The sequence below is a fragment of the Vulpes lagopus genome, chromosome 16 (assembly GCF_018345385.1).
Source record: "Vulpes lagopus strain Blue_001 chromosome 16, ASM1834538v1, whole genome shotgun sequence".
Taxonomy (NCBI): Eukaryota; Metazoa; Chordata; class Mammalia; order Carnivora; family Canidae; genus Vulpes; species Vulpes lagopus.
The window spans coordinates 2,615,846-2,631,563 of NC_054839.1; the positions used below are offsets into that span (position 1 = coordinate 2,615,846).

General features: G+C 51.0%; 1 protein-coding gene across 1 annotated transcript in view; it reads left to right on the forward strand.

Annotated features, from left to right (window-relative positions):
* Positions 1-1,641: 1,641 nt before the first annotated feature.
* The window catches only part of RAB20 (RAB20, member RAS oncogene family), a 28,745-nt gene continuing 14,668 nt past the window's right edge, over positions 1,642-15,718 (forward strand). The window contains exon 1 of the mRNA XM_041731197.1: positions 1,642-2,107. Coding sequence (XP_041587131.1) covers positions 1,936-2,107 — 172 coding nt within the window. The 5' untranslated portion in view covers positions 1,642-1,935. The remainder of the gene's footprint in view (positions 2,108-15,718) is intronic.

The window sequence follows — 15,718 nt, forward strand, 5'->3', positions numbered from 1 at the left end:
TTTTTTTAATAAATAAAATATTTAAAGGGCAGCCCAGGTGGCTCAGCGGTTTAGCATCACCTTTCGCCCAGGGTTTGATCCTGGAGACCCAGGATGGAGTCCCACGTCGGGCTCCCTGCTTGGAGCCTGCTTCTCCCTCTGCCTGCGTCTCACCTCTTTCTCTGTCTCTGTGTCTCTCATGAATAAATAAATAAAATCTTAAAAAAAAGAACAAAAAAAAAACCACCAAGGTTGTTTTTCTTTCAAATGAGGCATTCACATGGAGAGTGGGAGTTCCTGGAGGAAGGTTCTACTCTGCCTGCCTCAAGTTTGTCAATGGGCTGCAGGTTATAAGGAAGTTTAATTTTATCTATACTTCCTTCTGCCTTTATTCTGCAGGCCTCTTAGCTCACATTCTGGAGAGGGAGGCTGCAGTTCGATGGGTGAATAAGCAATACGATTTTAGATAGAGATAAGTAAGCAGAGCAGGATAGGGCCGCAGAGGGGAACGGGTAGCAGAACTCTCCTAAAAGCTGTGGGCAGCGAGTGGGGGCACATGAAGTGCAGAGTTTAGACTTGTGGAGTGGGGAGCATGCAGGTCCCTGGAAAGCGAAAGCTGGAATTAGGAAAGGTGGGTCTGGCGGTGACCTCCCCATCCTGAGACTCACAGGGCGGGAGATGCTCTCACACCTCTGCCCTCCTGTTCTCACAGCACCTAAGTGGGCCAGGTCCCATCCATTCCCCTTTTGCAGGGACCCGCCAGCACACACGGTGATCTCAGCACACCACCTACCGGGATTAAAGCTAGAGCACCGAGTTCTGCCTCAGCATTTTCCCTAAAATACTAAATCCCACGCGCTGCACAATTGAGAAGCATTTCAAGGTCTACTCAAAAAGGGAAGGAGGAAAGCTTTTGCTAGTAGTAGGCAAATTTTCACTCCTTTTTTTTTTTTTTTTTAAGATTTTATTTATTTAATCATAAGAGACACAGAGAGAGGGAGAAGCAGGCTCCATGCAGGGAGCCCGACGCGGGGCTCGATCCCGGGACTCCAGGACCGCGCCCTGGGCTGAAGGCGGCGCTAAACCCGGAGCCACCCGGCTGCCCTCACTCCGAAGTTTTAAGGGGTCCCCGCCGTCCACCTTTCAGATGTAAAACAGCCGAAGGATTCCTTGCAGAAGTGAAGAACACGAAACAAAAGCGACACTGTCAGCTCCCGCGCCCCCGCCGCAGCCTCCCCGCCTTCCAGCCTCTGATCGCGGACCGCGAGGAAGGGTTTGCACAGACGCTCCTCGAGGGTCACTTCTCACAACGGCCTCGGCTGGCGGCTGCCTTAGTGCACCCGCAGGGAAGCGGCCGGCGGGCCTGGGGGGCGCCGCTGCGCCGGACGCGCCCCCCACCCCCGCGCAGGGCCGGAGCCGCCCCGAGGGCCTCCGCCCGCGCACACCCAGCCGCGCCCGCTAGACCCACGGCCGGCCGGGGCGGGGCCGGGGCGCCGGGGGGCGGGGCGTGGGCGGGGCCGGGGCGCCGGGGGCGGGGCCGGAGGCGGGGCCTGGGGGCGGGCCCGGGGCGGGGCCGTGGGCGGGGCCGTGGGCGGGGCCGTGGGCGGGCCCGTGGGCGGGGCCGGGGCGGGCCCGTGGGCGGGGCCGGGGCGCCCGGGACGGGCTGGTCGCCACTTTCCGGACGCCCCACGTGGGCGCTGGGCTGGGTTTCGCGCCGGTGCCCCGGCTCCGAGACGCGCTTCCTCTTCCTCGCTCCCAGGCGTCCGAGCCGGAGGGTTCGTGCGGGTCCCCGCAAGTGCGAGGGGCCTGCGGGCGCGGGTCTCCGCGAATCCGGATCCTCGCGAGTCCCGGGTCCGAGCGCCCTGGGGGCGGCGGCGGCTGCGGCGGCGGCGGCGGCGCCCTGGGGGCACCTGCCCGCGGGGCGCGGGGAGCACGAGGGGGCCTTCGCGCGGGAAGATGAGGAAGCCCGACGGGAAGATCGTGCTTCTGGGGGACATGAACGTGGGCAAGACGTCGCTGCTGCAGAGGTACATGGAGCGGCGTTTCCCGGACACCGTGAGCACGGTGGGCGGCGCTTTCTACCTGAAGCAGTGGCGCTCCTACAACATCTCCATCTGGGACACGGCAGGTGAGGGCGCGCACAGCCCGGGCCCCGTCCTGAGGCCCTGCGGACCGAGCATCTCCAGACTCGGGGTGTCCCTGCAGGTCCTGCTGCGCTGGGTTCCGCCTTCGCGCTGCGGGACCCTGTCTCGGGGTCGGGCCTCGTGGCTCTGCGAGGCCCCTTGGCCCCTTACCGTCTCTGCGTGGTCCGCTGCCCTTTGCTGGTTGGGAAACCGTCAGCCCCTGGCTGGGTCTTAGGGACCATACAGGTGACACTTGAAAAGCACCCCTGGCTCCTAAGAGAGAAGCTCCTGGTGTCTTGTGCAGCCTGCGGTGGCTTTGCTCCGGGCCCCACGGTCCTGTGCTGAGCCTGCTAACGGGACCCTACCCCCCCCCCCCCCGCACCTCCGCCAATGGACGTGATCTCATTCGATATCCCCACCAACCTGGAGGGGGGCCAAGCTGGACGATTACCCCTTCTTTACCGAAGAGGAAGCTGGAGTGCAGAGCGTTCCCTGAGGGTGTAGCCTGGAGAGCTGGTGGGGAGCTCTGGCCTCTCTCCTCTCCTTCCTGAGCACATCTGCATTTCCCACTTCACTCATCACCTGCTTGGGCTCAGCTCCTATCTGTGTTGGGCTTTGAAGTGGTTCTTTGTAGAAACATGTTTAAGATACTAATGAATTATTTTTAGTACATGTAGTATTTGTGAGTTTTCCAAAGTACAAATCAGAGGATCTTGATTCAGGCTTTCAGTTTGTTAACTCCGCAAAAGTACACCGGCAACGGCAGTGTTATCTAGAATTTACTTCCTTCTCCATGAACAGGAATAAGATGCTTGTAGTAAATACAGACATTGTGCATCGTATGGCACGTTTTCAATGAGCATGACTTTTAGAAGCCTGAAACTTGAAGGTCTGACTTTTTTTTTTTTTAGGCCAGCACTTTGAGAAATGACCTATATACCCGAAGGCCCTGTCTGGAAATTTTAAATTCTCAACTTGGGCACACTGGTCTGCTAAGTAAACAAAATTAGAACTAGTCCTGTTCATTTTTATTTTATTTTTAAAAATATTTTATTTATTTATTTGAGAGAGAGTGAAAGAGCCAGAGAGTGAGACAGCTCTTGAGAGCAAGCACAGAGGTAGAGGGAGAAGCAGACTCCCCACTGAGCAGGGAGCCCAACATGGGAGTTGATCACCGGACCCTGAGATCATGACCTGAGCTGAAGGCAGACTCTTCACTGACTGAGCCCCCCAGGGCCCCTAGTTCTCTGTTTATTTTTATTTTAAAGGTTTTATTTATTTATTCATGAGAGATACAGAGAGAAAGAAGCAGAGACACAGGCAGAAGGAGAAGCAGGCTCCATGCAGGGAACCTGACACGGGACTCGATCCCAGGTCTCCAGGACCACACCCTGGGCTGAAGGGAGCTCTAAACCGCTGAGCCACCTGGGCTGCCCTAGTTCTCTGTTTAAAATGGAGTTAATGAAGTTCACGATGCACATGGATCCTCCCCCTCCATCCTGCTTTCTTTGTGGCTGTCTTATTACAGCCGGGCTGTCTTATTACTTATTAAGTAATATTATTATTACTTAATAACCCGGCCGGGTTATTACGTCTGTAATAATGTCTGCAATCATGCTATGAAAACAGCGTCTCCCACGTACAAATGTACCCATCCCTGCTCTTTTCTTTGGGGAGTGAGGTTCCCAGATCCTTTCCTTAAGCTGAATTTCTAGCACTAAACATTTGGTGGGGAGGGGACACAGGCTCTAGAAGTCAAATCAAATTGAAGTGACTAGGCTGCCTGTTTAGTCCAGGGTTGACTCTTTTGATCCTTTGGTAGACCAGCTGGGCTTCACTGCGATCCTTGGTTTACAAGGGGATGATGCAGGATTGGTGTTGGGGTCCCACACGGAGAGACCCTGTAGCGGCTGCCCGCGGAAGCTGACCTTCACCATGGGATGTGGTGTTTCTGGAATAGGAGTTGACCTTTGGTGTCCGGGCAGGTGTCTCTGGCATCAAGAGTGTGAAGTAGCAAGGTAATTTTGACTGGCCACTTTCTTCAGTGACAAGGGCATGATGCAGCTGGAATCTTGATCACCAGAGTGTTTTGTAATACGGCAGATGACATGTCCTAGACATCTTGCCAGGCTCCCGAGTGGGCTGGGGGCGGGGGTGGGGGTAGCGACTCATTTCCTGTCTGCTGCCTTCTTGTTCCTGGAACCCTTCATGTGAGTTGGGTAAGGCTGCCCGGGCTGCAGGGGAGGCCAGGGCAGTGTCTCCACATTGCTGACCTATGGACACAAGTGCAGGGTGACTGTGGCTTGGAGTTAGCAGGGACATAGGCCATCACTGTGCCTGGCATCCTGATAACTGTGGGGTTATGGGCAACTTGGAAGTATGAGTAGATACCCAGACAGCTATGAATAGACACCTTTCCTTCATCTTTGTTGGAAATTCAGAAGTTTAACTTTGGAGGGGATTTTTTTTCCCGTTCCACAGACATTGTTTTTTTTTTTTTTTTCCAGACATTGCTTTTTAAGCTGTTTCATTTTACTCTTTGTAACCAAGGCAGAGGATGAGGACCTGCTGGAGGATTGTTTTTAGTGCTGCCCTTGGTCAGAGGAGGTGGGTGGGTGGGAGCGTGGGGGTGTGCAGGGTGCCCAGATGTTTGGTAATGAAGATGAAAGTGGGGCTCTGAGAGCCTCACTCTTGTTTTTTCCAACGAAGGAGTCCTGGCTCTTTGCAGCTGGCGAGGGGAGGAGAGGTTTGCTAGGCTGGTTAATAGGTGTCTTATTCAGTGACCCAAGGGGCCCTCCGAGGGAGGTAAGATCACTTCCACGTTAGGGACAGGGCAGTGGAGGCTGGCAGAAGCGAGGAGGGAGTCAGACTTTGATCTGTGCAGGTGCAGATCTGTTCATCATGCCTTCTTCACTCCAACCCTTGCCTAGTCGGGCACACAGGTGTGGGGCATTCACCGTGAAGGTTTGGTAGGTCCTGGAAGCAAAAGGCAGTTGCCCAGAGACGAGATGGGGCCCCAGGAGAATCCGCCACCACCCTCCTGTGTCATTGCTTTGGTTGGTCCGAACTGCCCGAAAAGATGTGGCCCATCATTCAGCAGAGTGAACCCAGCCCGTCCTACGTGCCGCCCCGTGGGCTTTTGACTGCAGGGGAGGGGGAGAGGCAGCAAGGAAAGAAGTGGCACCATTTCACACTTGAGCATTGTTTTGAAGAAAACACAGCAAGAGAATGAGGAAGTGACTGGTGTGCCCAAGGAAACTCCATCACTAGAGCCCTGGGAGGCTAGCTGCCCCCTCGTTATTCCTCTTCTGTCGAGGCTGCAGCCCCCGGAGGGTGTGGCCCTATGACTTACTTCTGCATCCCCTGTACCTGTCCCTCGAAGACAGCTTTGGGACACTAAGTCTCCTTACCTCCAGTCACACATTCCCTGTTTCCTGCTGAGCTCACTCTGGCACCCTAAGTCCATTTTTCCACTTAAACCCTTCCCGCCAGCTTAGGCATCCTCTAAAGACAGTACAGGTGTTCTCTTCTATGCTCCCTATTCCCTCCTGAGCCCTCCCTGGCAGGGCTGTTAGAACCCATGTTTCTAGGGGCGCCTGGATGACTCAGTGGTTGAGCATCTGCCTTCGACGCAGGTTGCAGGTCATGATCCCAGATCCCTGGAGTCCCATGATCAAGTCCTGCATCGGTCTCCCACAGAGAGCCTGCTTCTCCCTCTGCCTATGTCTCTGCCTCTGTCTCTGTCTCTCTGTGTGTCTTATGGATAAATAAATAAGATCTTTAAAAAAGAAAAAAGAATCCGTATTTCTAGTGGTCTGCAAGGCAGTGCAGGCTCTTTCTATTCTGCATCTCAAATTCTTCCAATCTGCTCATCACCCAGTTCCAAAGCCACTTCCAGCTTTGTCACAGCAGCCCCTGCGCCCAGAACCAAAATCTGTTCCAGGATTCTGCTGCTGCTCTAACAAATTACCACAAACTTGGTGGCTTAAAAAAACTTGAAGTCCGAAATGGGTCTTTCCAGGGTAAAATCAAGGTGTCAGCAATCTGCGTTCCTTTCTTGAGGCTCCAGGGGAGAATCAGTTTCCTTGCCTTTTCTACCTTCTGGAGCCTGCCCGCATTCCGTGGCTTCTTCATCCTCATCCTCAAGGCCAGTGGTGTCTCTCCTCATGTCCCTCGGACCCTGACTCTCATATCCACCCCTCCCACATTTAAAGGACCCTTGTGATTACACTGGTCAGCTGGTTAGCAATTTCAATGTACCTGCAACATTAATTCTCCCTTGCCATATAACATAACATATTCACAGGCTCCAGGGTTTTGGACTTTGCAGCGGTCGGGGTAGGGAGTGGTATGTGTCATTCTGCCAGCCACAGCTACTGACCACATGCATGATTTTGTGGCTGTCATGTGTCTCCACTTTGTTTTCCTCATCTGTAAAATGGGGACAGTTCTAGCACCTGCCTGAAGTGTTGTTGGGAATCAGTAGGTTAATCTTGGCAAAGTGCTTGAACAGTACTTGGAACGAGGAAGCTCTGTGTTAGTGTTTGATGAAGAAACACTCGTCTCCTGGCCCTGGGTGCTTGTGACCCTGATTACCACCAGCAAGTACGTTACAGCTCAAGAAAAGTTTGAGTGGGCCCCTCGTAAGTAATTCTGCAATAAATGGCAAGATCAGAGAGAGGGAGATTCAGAATGGTTGGTGGGATGACTGTAGCTTCATACTGTAGTTGGGAATCAGGGAGTGTGATGCCTCTGCTTTGTTCTTCTCTGTCCAGGTTTGCTTGGCTAGTGGGGGTCTTTTGTGTGTCCATATAAGTTTTAAAGTGTTTTTTCTACCTCTATAAAAAATGCTGTTGGAATCTTAAAAGGGATAGCATTGAATCTGCAGATATAGATCTATAGATAGAGGCTTTGGAAATATTGACATTTGAACAATATTAATTCTTCTAGTCCATGAACACAGAATGCCTTTCCATTTTCTTGTGCCTTTTTCAATTTCTTCCATCAATGTCTTGTGGTTTTCAGCACACAGATCTTTTACCTCCTTAGTTAAATTTATCCCTAAGTATTTTATTGTTTTTGATACTGTTGTAAATGGGATCGATTTATTTCTTTTTCAGAAATTTTGTTGTTAGTCTGTGGAAATACTACGGATTTTTATATGTTAATTTTGTATCGTGCAGCTTTTCTGAAATCATTGATTAGATATCATGGTTTTTTTGGTTGAGTCTTTAGGAATTTCTCTAAAATTATGTCACATCCAAACAGACACCATTTTACTGCTTCCTTTCTGATACATTTTATTTCTTTTTCTTGCCTGATTGCACTGGCTGGGGCTTCCTGAACTGTCTTGAATAGGAGAGGTGGTAGCAGGCACCCTTGTCTTGCTCCTGATCTTAGAAGATAAGCTTTCAACTTTTCACCAGAATGTATGATGTTACCTGTGGGCTTGTCATATATGCATATAAGGCCTTTATTATGTTAAGATATGTTCTTTTGTTTATTTATTTGAGAGGGAGAGAGAGAGAGAGAGAGAGTGCACACAAGTAGGGGGCAGAGGCAGAGAGAGAAAGAAAAGCAGATTCCTCGCTGAGCAGGGAGCCTGAGGTGGTGCTTGATCTGGAGACTATGCCCCAAACTGAAAGCAACCGCCTAACCAACTGAGCCACCCAGGTGCCCTGAGATATGTTCTTTCTATGCCTAATTTATTAAGGATTTTTATCACGAATGGATGTTGAATTTTGTCAAATGCTTTTGCTACTTCTGCAGAGATTGTCATATGATTCCTTTCTTTCATTGTATTGGTGGGACATATCCCATTGATTTGTGAATGTTGAACCATCCTTGCCCAGAAGTGACAATTGGTTTAAGACCTTTCTCTCGAATAACTTTAGTGCAACCCAGGAGAAAATGCTGCAGTTCTGGGTTATGAAATCATGGCGCCTGTGAAGTTAGCTGAGAAGTCTTGGCACCTGTGGCAGAGCCGAGGGCCTCAGCCCTGTAAGCGTCTGAAGGATGAGGTGGCACACAACTGAAGATGCCAGATGAGATGGACCATCCTTAAGGACCATGAGCCCCCATCATTCTCCTTCCACTCTGCATAGAAGCCACGGCCCCAGCTCCACATGTAGGCAATTGCTCCTGGATCCAGGGAATGACAGGGCTATTTGTCCAAAGAGAGGTTAGTTCAGGTTGGAAAAGATGGTGGTGTTGTGGGTGAGCTGGTGAGTAGCTCTCTTTGACAGGGACCACACAGTTACTTATCACTGATACTTTGGACTGGCCTGGGAGGACCATGTAGTTTAAAAAGAGATTGGTGCACAAGTGGGTGGACAGCGTATGCAAAATGTGGAGCTGAGGGTGGAGGACTCAGATCTTCATTGGCTCTCTCATTATGTTAATGAGGCTGCAGAGCAGTTTCGGAGGTCCTAATAGGGTGGCCCTCAGCCCAACAGTTAGTTTTTGTGTGATGGGAGAGCATCTGGTAGACTACATCCCCTTCCTGTAGATCAGCAGACTGACCTGGACCCTCCCTGATTACCAAAATGAGGTTTTATTGACACATGTCCATGCTAATGCATTTACAGACTGTCTGTCTGTGGCAGCTTTCACACTGCAGTGGTAGAGCTGAGCTGTGGTAGCAGAGACCATATAGCGCAGAAAGAGAAAAACATTTACTATCCAACCCCATTGCAGACAGTTTGCATGACCCTGGTTTGGGTCATGTAGAGGGAGAATGCTATCTCTGAAAGTCCTTTCTGTAATTACAGAAACTCCTCCAGGGAGTCCAGCATCCAGTGATTGCAGGAGCCCATGATCGGTTACAGTCAACAAGTGTGCGGGAGCTCCTGCTGTGTGGGTTCACTCTGGGCAGGACTGGGGTGAGGGTGCGGCTTGGACTTAACATTCACGTGAGCCCCCATTAAAAAAAGACCTTGGGAAAAAAAATCTCATTTTACACTTAAGATCTGGAAGCTAAACCTGCAGAGCCTGTGTTTTAGGTGAACCCACATCTTTGGAGGTGGGTCCCCGGTCTGAATCGCTACTGTGGACTTTGAGTGGGTGCCCTCTGGGTGCTAGGCCGCATTTGCAGAATTCCTCCACTTTCGTGATCAGAAAGAGTGGTCTGAATAGGAGTGTGGGTGTCAAGACAGGTGGAAGGAAACTGAAGGTTCTGGGTTTAGCCAGGGCAAACAAAGCACCATTATACTGCGAGACGTCCGAGGACAAAGGATGCCTCTGAACAGTGCATGCACTGGGAGGTCAGCCCAGAGTGCCCCTGGAGGGGGCCGGAGGATTCTGGGGGCGGGAAGAGGTATTTGGGGCTCACCACTGTGGTGCTGATTCAGGGGAATTTAACTAATTAAGGTCAACCATACTTGTTAACTAATGCCTGAATCCCATTCAGTGTCTCTGGAAGAAAATTCCAGGCTTCGTAGTTTCAGCTTGGACTCGCCCCCTCTTGCTTTGTTGAGAGTTCACATAATTTCCTTTTCTGTAAGAAATGTTTTAGACACAGTTGTATGCACATGTACATACGCACACATTGAAATGACTGTTCTTAGAGGAATGGCTTCATCACTGTGATGACAGATTTTCCTGGTCCTGCTGTCCTGTGCCCACTGGCCCAGAAGGTTCCAGCACTCATTTCAAAGGTGAAGAGAAGGCAGGCCAGCTGGGGATTTCTGCCACAGAGTGAGACAGTGGTGAGCCCCCGGGCTTTCTTTTTGCTTCATTTATCCCAGAGTTGGGGCTGAAGAAGCCAGTAATCCAGAACTGCCAAAGGGTACAGACAAAACAAAACAAAATGAAAAGTCTTCTTTCACCAAAGGATCAGGAAGTAGGTAGCCTAGTAAGACAAACTGTTTAGGTATGTATGTATGTATGCACGTATGTATTTATTTACTATTTTTATTATTTTTTAATGGATTTATTTATTTTGTTTTTAGAGAGAGAGAGAGAGAGAGAGCATTGTGTGGAAGGAGGGGGACGGGCAGAGGGAAAGAATCTCAGGCAGACTCCCCTCGGAGCCGGGCTCGATTCCACGATTCTAAGATCATGACCTGAGCAGAAGTCAAGAATTGGATCCTCAAAGGGCAGCCCGGGTGGCTCAGTGGTTTAGCACCGCCTTTGGCTCAGGGCGTGATCCTGGGGTCCCGGGATTGAGTCCCACATTGGGCTCCCTGTGTGGAGCCTGCTTCTCCCTCTGCCTGTGTCTCTGCCTCTCTCTCTGTGTCTCTCGTGAATAAATAAGTAAAGTCTTAAAAAAAAAAAAGAGTTGGATGCTCAACCGTCTGAGCCACCCAGGTGCCCTGGTAAACCTTTTAGACAACAACTTCTGTACTTCAGCCAAACACTGAGAAAAAACTGGGGCACCCCCATCCCACCATCAAGGTCTTGGAGGAGCTGGGCTTCTCATCCCTGCTGGTGTCTGTGGAGGCTGCATGGGACGTCTGGACTTCTGCCTTCACCTGTCACGAAAGAGAAGGGACCTGCCACAGTCCCCCAGCCCCTGCTTGGATAAAGGAGCCAGCTCAAAAGGAAGATGTAGGTTAAGATCCAGTGCGTCATAGCACAGGATGCAAATGTCCAGGTTTCAATTAAAAAAAAACAAAACCACTCATCATACTTCCAACTGAGTCAAAAAAGACAATCTTGAGATGCCAACCCTGAGCTGACCGAGGTGGTAGCATTACCTAACAAGGACTTTGAAGCAGCCATCCTAAGCAAGTGAACCATTGCCAATGCTTAAACTAATGAAAAAAAAAATAGCCTCAGCCAAAACAGATTTAAAGAAGACCCAGATGGAAGTTTCTGGATGAAAAAGTACAATAACAAAAACAAAAGGCTCAGTGGATGGACTCACCAGTCAGGTGGAGGAATGGTGCTTGGGAAGACAGAGCAGGGAACGGTGGGACGGTGGGCAGAAAGAAGTGGCATCTTCTTCAAGTACTGAACGCAAAGGTGAAGAACACTGGTACCTAATTCTCGCCTATCATCAGTCCCAACATGTGGCTCCCGAGAAACATGCTCCTGTTGCATGTGTCTCAGTGTGGACTCAGGACTTTTCACTCCCATTCTTTAAATTACACATAGTGGAATGCTGTTTCATACTGAATACACTATTTAGGGAGACTGGGGAGGATTTTTTCTACATGAATTTTAAAAAGTTTGGTTTCAAGGATGCCTGGGTAGCTCAGTGGTTAAGCATCTGCTTTTGGCTCAGGTCATGATCCTGGGGTCCTGGGATTGAGTCCCACCTTGGGCTCCCCACAGGGAGCCAGCTTCTCTGCCTATGTCTGCCTCTTTGTCTCTCATGAAAAAATAAAATCTTAAGAAAAAAGAAGGCAGTGTTTGTTTTAGCCTTTATTTATTGAATCGTGTTTGTGATACTTCCATTTTCACGTATAGACTTGGAGACTTTATTACGTGGGTGGTTAATCCTTAGCCACTGTCATGAGGGAAATAGTCTGCTTCTTGGTTTTCTCGGCTGACTTGATGCAAGTGTGTGTGGGTAATTCTTTGATGCAGGTTCGCGTATTTCTGGGCTGGTATAAATGTGTGGCTGGAACGAGGCATGGTGTTTGCAGACTGGGACTAGAAGAGGTCTGAGTATTGGAATACTTTAGTCTTCATTTTTCTTTTTGGCCATAAAATGCAAATTTTGTAGTTTGCTCTGTCTCAGCAGAGCTTTTCTTAGAAAGAAGTTCACTTGTGGAGCTTGGTGGGAGCTGCTGTGGCCACAAATCCCTTGGTTTCCCAGTGATAAATTATTTCCAGCCAGCATTCAAAATGCAGCCCTTCCTTGAGCTTTGGCTTTGTGCTCCGCGCGAGCTGACCGGAATGCACGCACCTGCTCCGGTATTTGCACTTCAGTCCAAGCCAAGCTGAGCTCATATCTCCTACGGAGCCTTTCGCAAGCGCTTGTTGATCTGTCCTGTGGGTCCGAAGGGGGTTGGGGTACATGGATGGCTCCCGCCCTCACGCTGGCCTGGCCTCTCTTGGTGTGCTGGGCTCGGGCTTCCAAAGCAGCTCAGCTAGCACCCCCTTGCCCCCTCCTTTTTAACGTGGGTCAGATGGCCTTGGACCCGTGGGCACAGAGGAGCTTGGCTTTGACCTCCGTGGGTTGGCTGACCCCCGCGGAAGCCGTGATTCCGCTTTGGAGCTGCTGCAGACCGTCTTCTGCCCTGGCCCGGCGGGCGTCATTCACTGTCCGTCTGTGTGACGGGCCCAGGTTGAAATGGCAGGGGCTGGGGTGATTCTGGACGACCACCTTCTCCGCCTCTTCCTCTTTCAGATGAAGGGACAGACTCTGGAAGTAACTGTCGCTTGTCCCTCGGCCAGTGGGTGGCGGAGCAGAGGCCCGCTGTCCCCTTGGTGCAATCTCAGAGGCGCCCTGTGCCACAGCTGCCTCCTGTGCTGGGAGGTCAGGGAGCTGCTCCTGGAAAGCCGCCCCGCGGGGTCCCTGAGGCCGCCCGGTTGCTAAGGCGCGGCCCCTGCAGCCCGGAGGCCGCAGCCGTGTGAGCAGCAGGGCCCGCCTGGGCTCCCGCTGTGGCCCGTCCAGGCCTCCCTTCTGCGGGGCGCCGGGTGGGAGCTGGCTCAGGCCACCCCGGGTGCTGGGCGGGATCGGAGGTCGGCTTTCATCAGAAGGACAGGTCTCCTCGCAACTCCGGCCCGCAGCTGGTGCTCCGTGGGTCCGCGCACGGCAGGAACGATCGAGCAGGGCTGATCGGAGGCCGAGCGGAGGCCGAGGGGAGGCCGAGCGAGTGGAGGTCGAAGGGAGGCCGAGCGGAGGCCGAGTGAGCAGAGGCCAAGCGAGCGGAGGCCGAGGGGAGGCCGAGCAGAAGCTGAGTGGAGGCGGAGGCCAAGGGGAGGCCGAGCGGAGGCCGAGTGAGCGGAGGTCGAGGCGAGGCCGAGCCGAGTCCATCTGCCACTGCTCGCCAGCCCAGGCCACGTGACCCTGGGCAGGCACAGGGCCGCCTTGCGGTAAGGCCTGGCCGGTGCCTGAGATGGGAGCCTTCTAGGACGGTGGCTGAGTGGCATTTGGGCCCACGCGTGTGGTTTCCAGGGCCCCTGCTGGGGAGTACGGGCTCTGCATTGGCGCCTTCCTCTTTGGCCTCCACGCTTGCCTGGCTCTGTGCACCTAGGGGTGTGTGGGCTGAGGCCAGAGGGCAGGCCTGGGGGAAGGCCGCCTGGGCCTGGAGCACCCAGCTCGGCCTCACTGTGGCCTCAGCCTGTGCTAAGGGGGCTGCTTGGGAGGAAAGCGCTTTGTTGTTCTTTTCTCTTTTTTTTGGGAAGGTGACAAAAGACCTTTTCTCTCTCAGCTGCTCCTAGGGTTTTTTTTTTTTTTTTTTTTTAAGATTTTATTCATTTATTCATGAGAGACACACAGAGAGAGGCAGAGACACAGGCAGAGGGAGAAGCAGGCTCCATGCAGGGAGCCTGATGTGGGATTTGATCCCAGGACTCCAGGATCACGCCCTGGGCCAGAGGCAGGCACTAAACCACTGAGCCACCCAGGGATCCCCTGCTCCGTTTATTTGTAAAACTACCATCCTGTAGTAGTGGCCCTCTGGGAGGGGGCGGCAGGGGTGGGCAAGCCTCCTCCTGGCTCACACCTGCCCACTGAGGCATCAGCACGGATTTGGGTTGTGGACACTCTCCTTCCTTCTCCCACGACTGTGTTGTGCATGTCCTTTGTTATAACGAGAAACCCGGCGTCCTCTTTTTTTTTTAAATTTTTATTTATTTATGATAGTCATACACACACACACAGAGGCAGAGACATAGGCAGAGGGAGAAGCAGGCTCCATGCACCGGGAGCCTGACGTGGGACTCGATCCCAGGTCTCCAGGATCGCGCCCTGGGCCAAAGGCAGGCGCTAAACCGCTGCGCCACCCAGGGATCCCCCGGTGTCCTCTTAAAAGAACATCCTTCTTTGGACGTCAGCCACGGTTGCTGCTTTCCACCAGCACTGGGAAGATCCAGGAGAGGAGCTGGACGGTTCTGCGAGATTCCCTGGAGCCTGGAGCTCTCAGCATTACGAGTCCTGTAGCGGCTGGGCTGGTGTGTCGGACTCCAGGCTCTCCAAGAGCTCCTTAGTCTCAGCGATGGCTTTTCTCTCCTCAAGCACACATGCAAAATTTATATTTTGCTGGGGAACATGGAAAACATGGGAAAATTGCCCTACGTTTGTTTTTATCTTTATTTCTAAAAATTAGAGGGTTCCTTATTACATATTTTGGCCAAATGCTCAGTGACTGAATGTTAAATTGTCAGAATTTTGTTAAAAATTCTAAGCCCTGGGGTGCCTGGCAGGCTCTTTTGGAGGAGTATGTGATTCTTAATCTTGGGGTTGTGAGCTTGAGCCCCACATTGGGTGTGGAGATTTCTCAGAAATAAAATCTTTAGGGGCACCCTGAGTGGCTCATTTGGTTAAGTGTCTGCCTTCTGCTCAGGTCATGATCTCAGGGTTCTGGGGTTGAGTCCTGCATGGGGCTCCCTGCTCAGTGGGGAGCTTCTCTGTCTCCCTCTGCCCCTCCCCTGCCCATACATTCTCTCTCAAATAAATAAATAAAACCTTGAAAAACATAAAATCTTCAAAAATAAATAAAAATCCTAAGCCCTGAAAAATTTCCAAATAAGACATTTTCTCTTATTCTTTTAAAAAATTAATAATTATTTTAAATTTTTTATTTTTATGGGAAGGGCAGAGGGAGAGAGAGAATCCCAAGCAGACTCCTCACTGAGCACAGAGCCTGATGCACAGCTGGATCCCAGGACCTGAACCGAAGGCTGACGCTTAAGGGCTGAGCCACCCAGGCGCCCCTTGAGTTTATTTTCGTGTGTGGTGTAAGAAAGTAGTCCAGGTTCTTCTGCATGTGGCTGTCCAGTTTTCCCAACACCATTTGTTGAAGAGACTATTTTCCATTGGTTGTTCTTTCCTGCTTTAAGATGAGTTGATCACATAGTTGAGGGTCTATTTCTGCATTCTCTGTTCTGTTTCATTGATCTGTGTGATTATTTTTATGCCAGTACCACACTGTCTTAATGATCACAGCTTTGTAATAGAGCTCGAAGTCTGGAACTGTGATGCCTCTAGTGTTGGTTTTCTTTTTAAACATTAGTTTGACTATTTGGGGTCTTTTCAGGTTCCATACAAATTTTAGGATTGTGTGTGCTAGCTCTGTGAAAAATGCTGGTGTTATTTTGATAGGGATATCATTGAATGTGTAGGTTGCTTTGGGTAAAATAAGGCATTTTCTTGAAAGATTTGTGGCCAAAGTAGAATTAAATAGGTAATGAAATACAGCTCTTCAGAGTTTTTTAATTTAATTCTAGTGCTAGTACATCAAATAATACTCAAAGATTAGAATGATGGGACTGCCTGAGTTGGTTAAGTGTCTGATTCTTGATTTCATCTCAGGTCATGTTCTCAGGGTCCTGGAATCGAGCCCCGTGTTGGGCTCGCAGGGAGTCTGCTTGAGGATTCTCTTTCCCTCTCCCTCCGCCCTCTCTCTGCTCTCTCTGTCTCTCCCGAAAATAAATATTTGAAAAAAGATTATTCTGCCTTGAATTATTCAAAATAAAAAAAAATTTGTCATGCCCAAAGAATG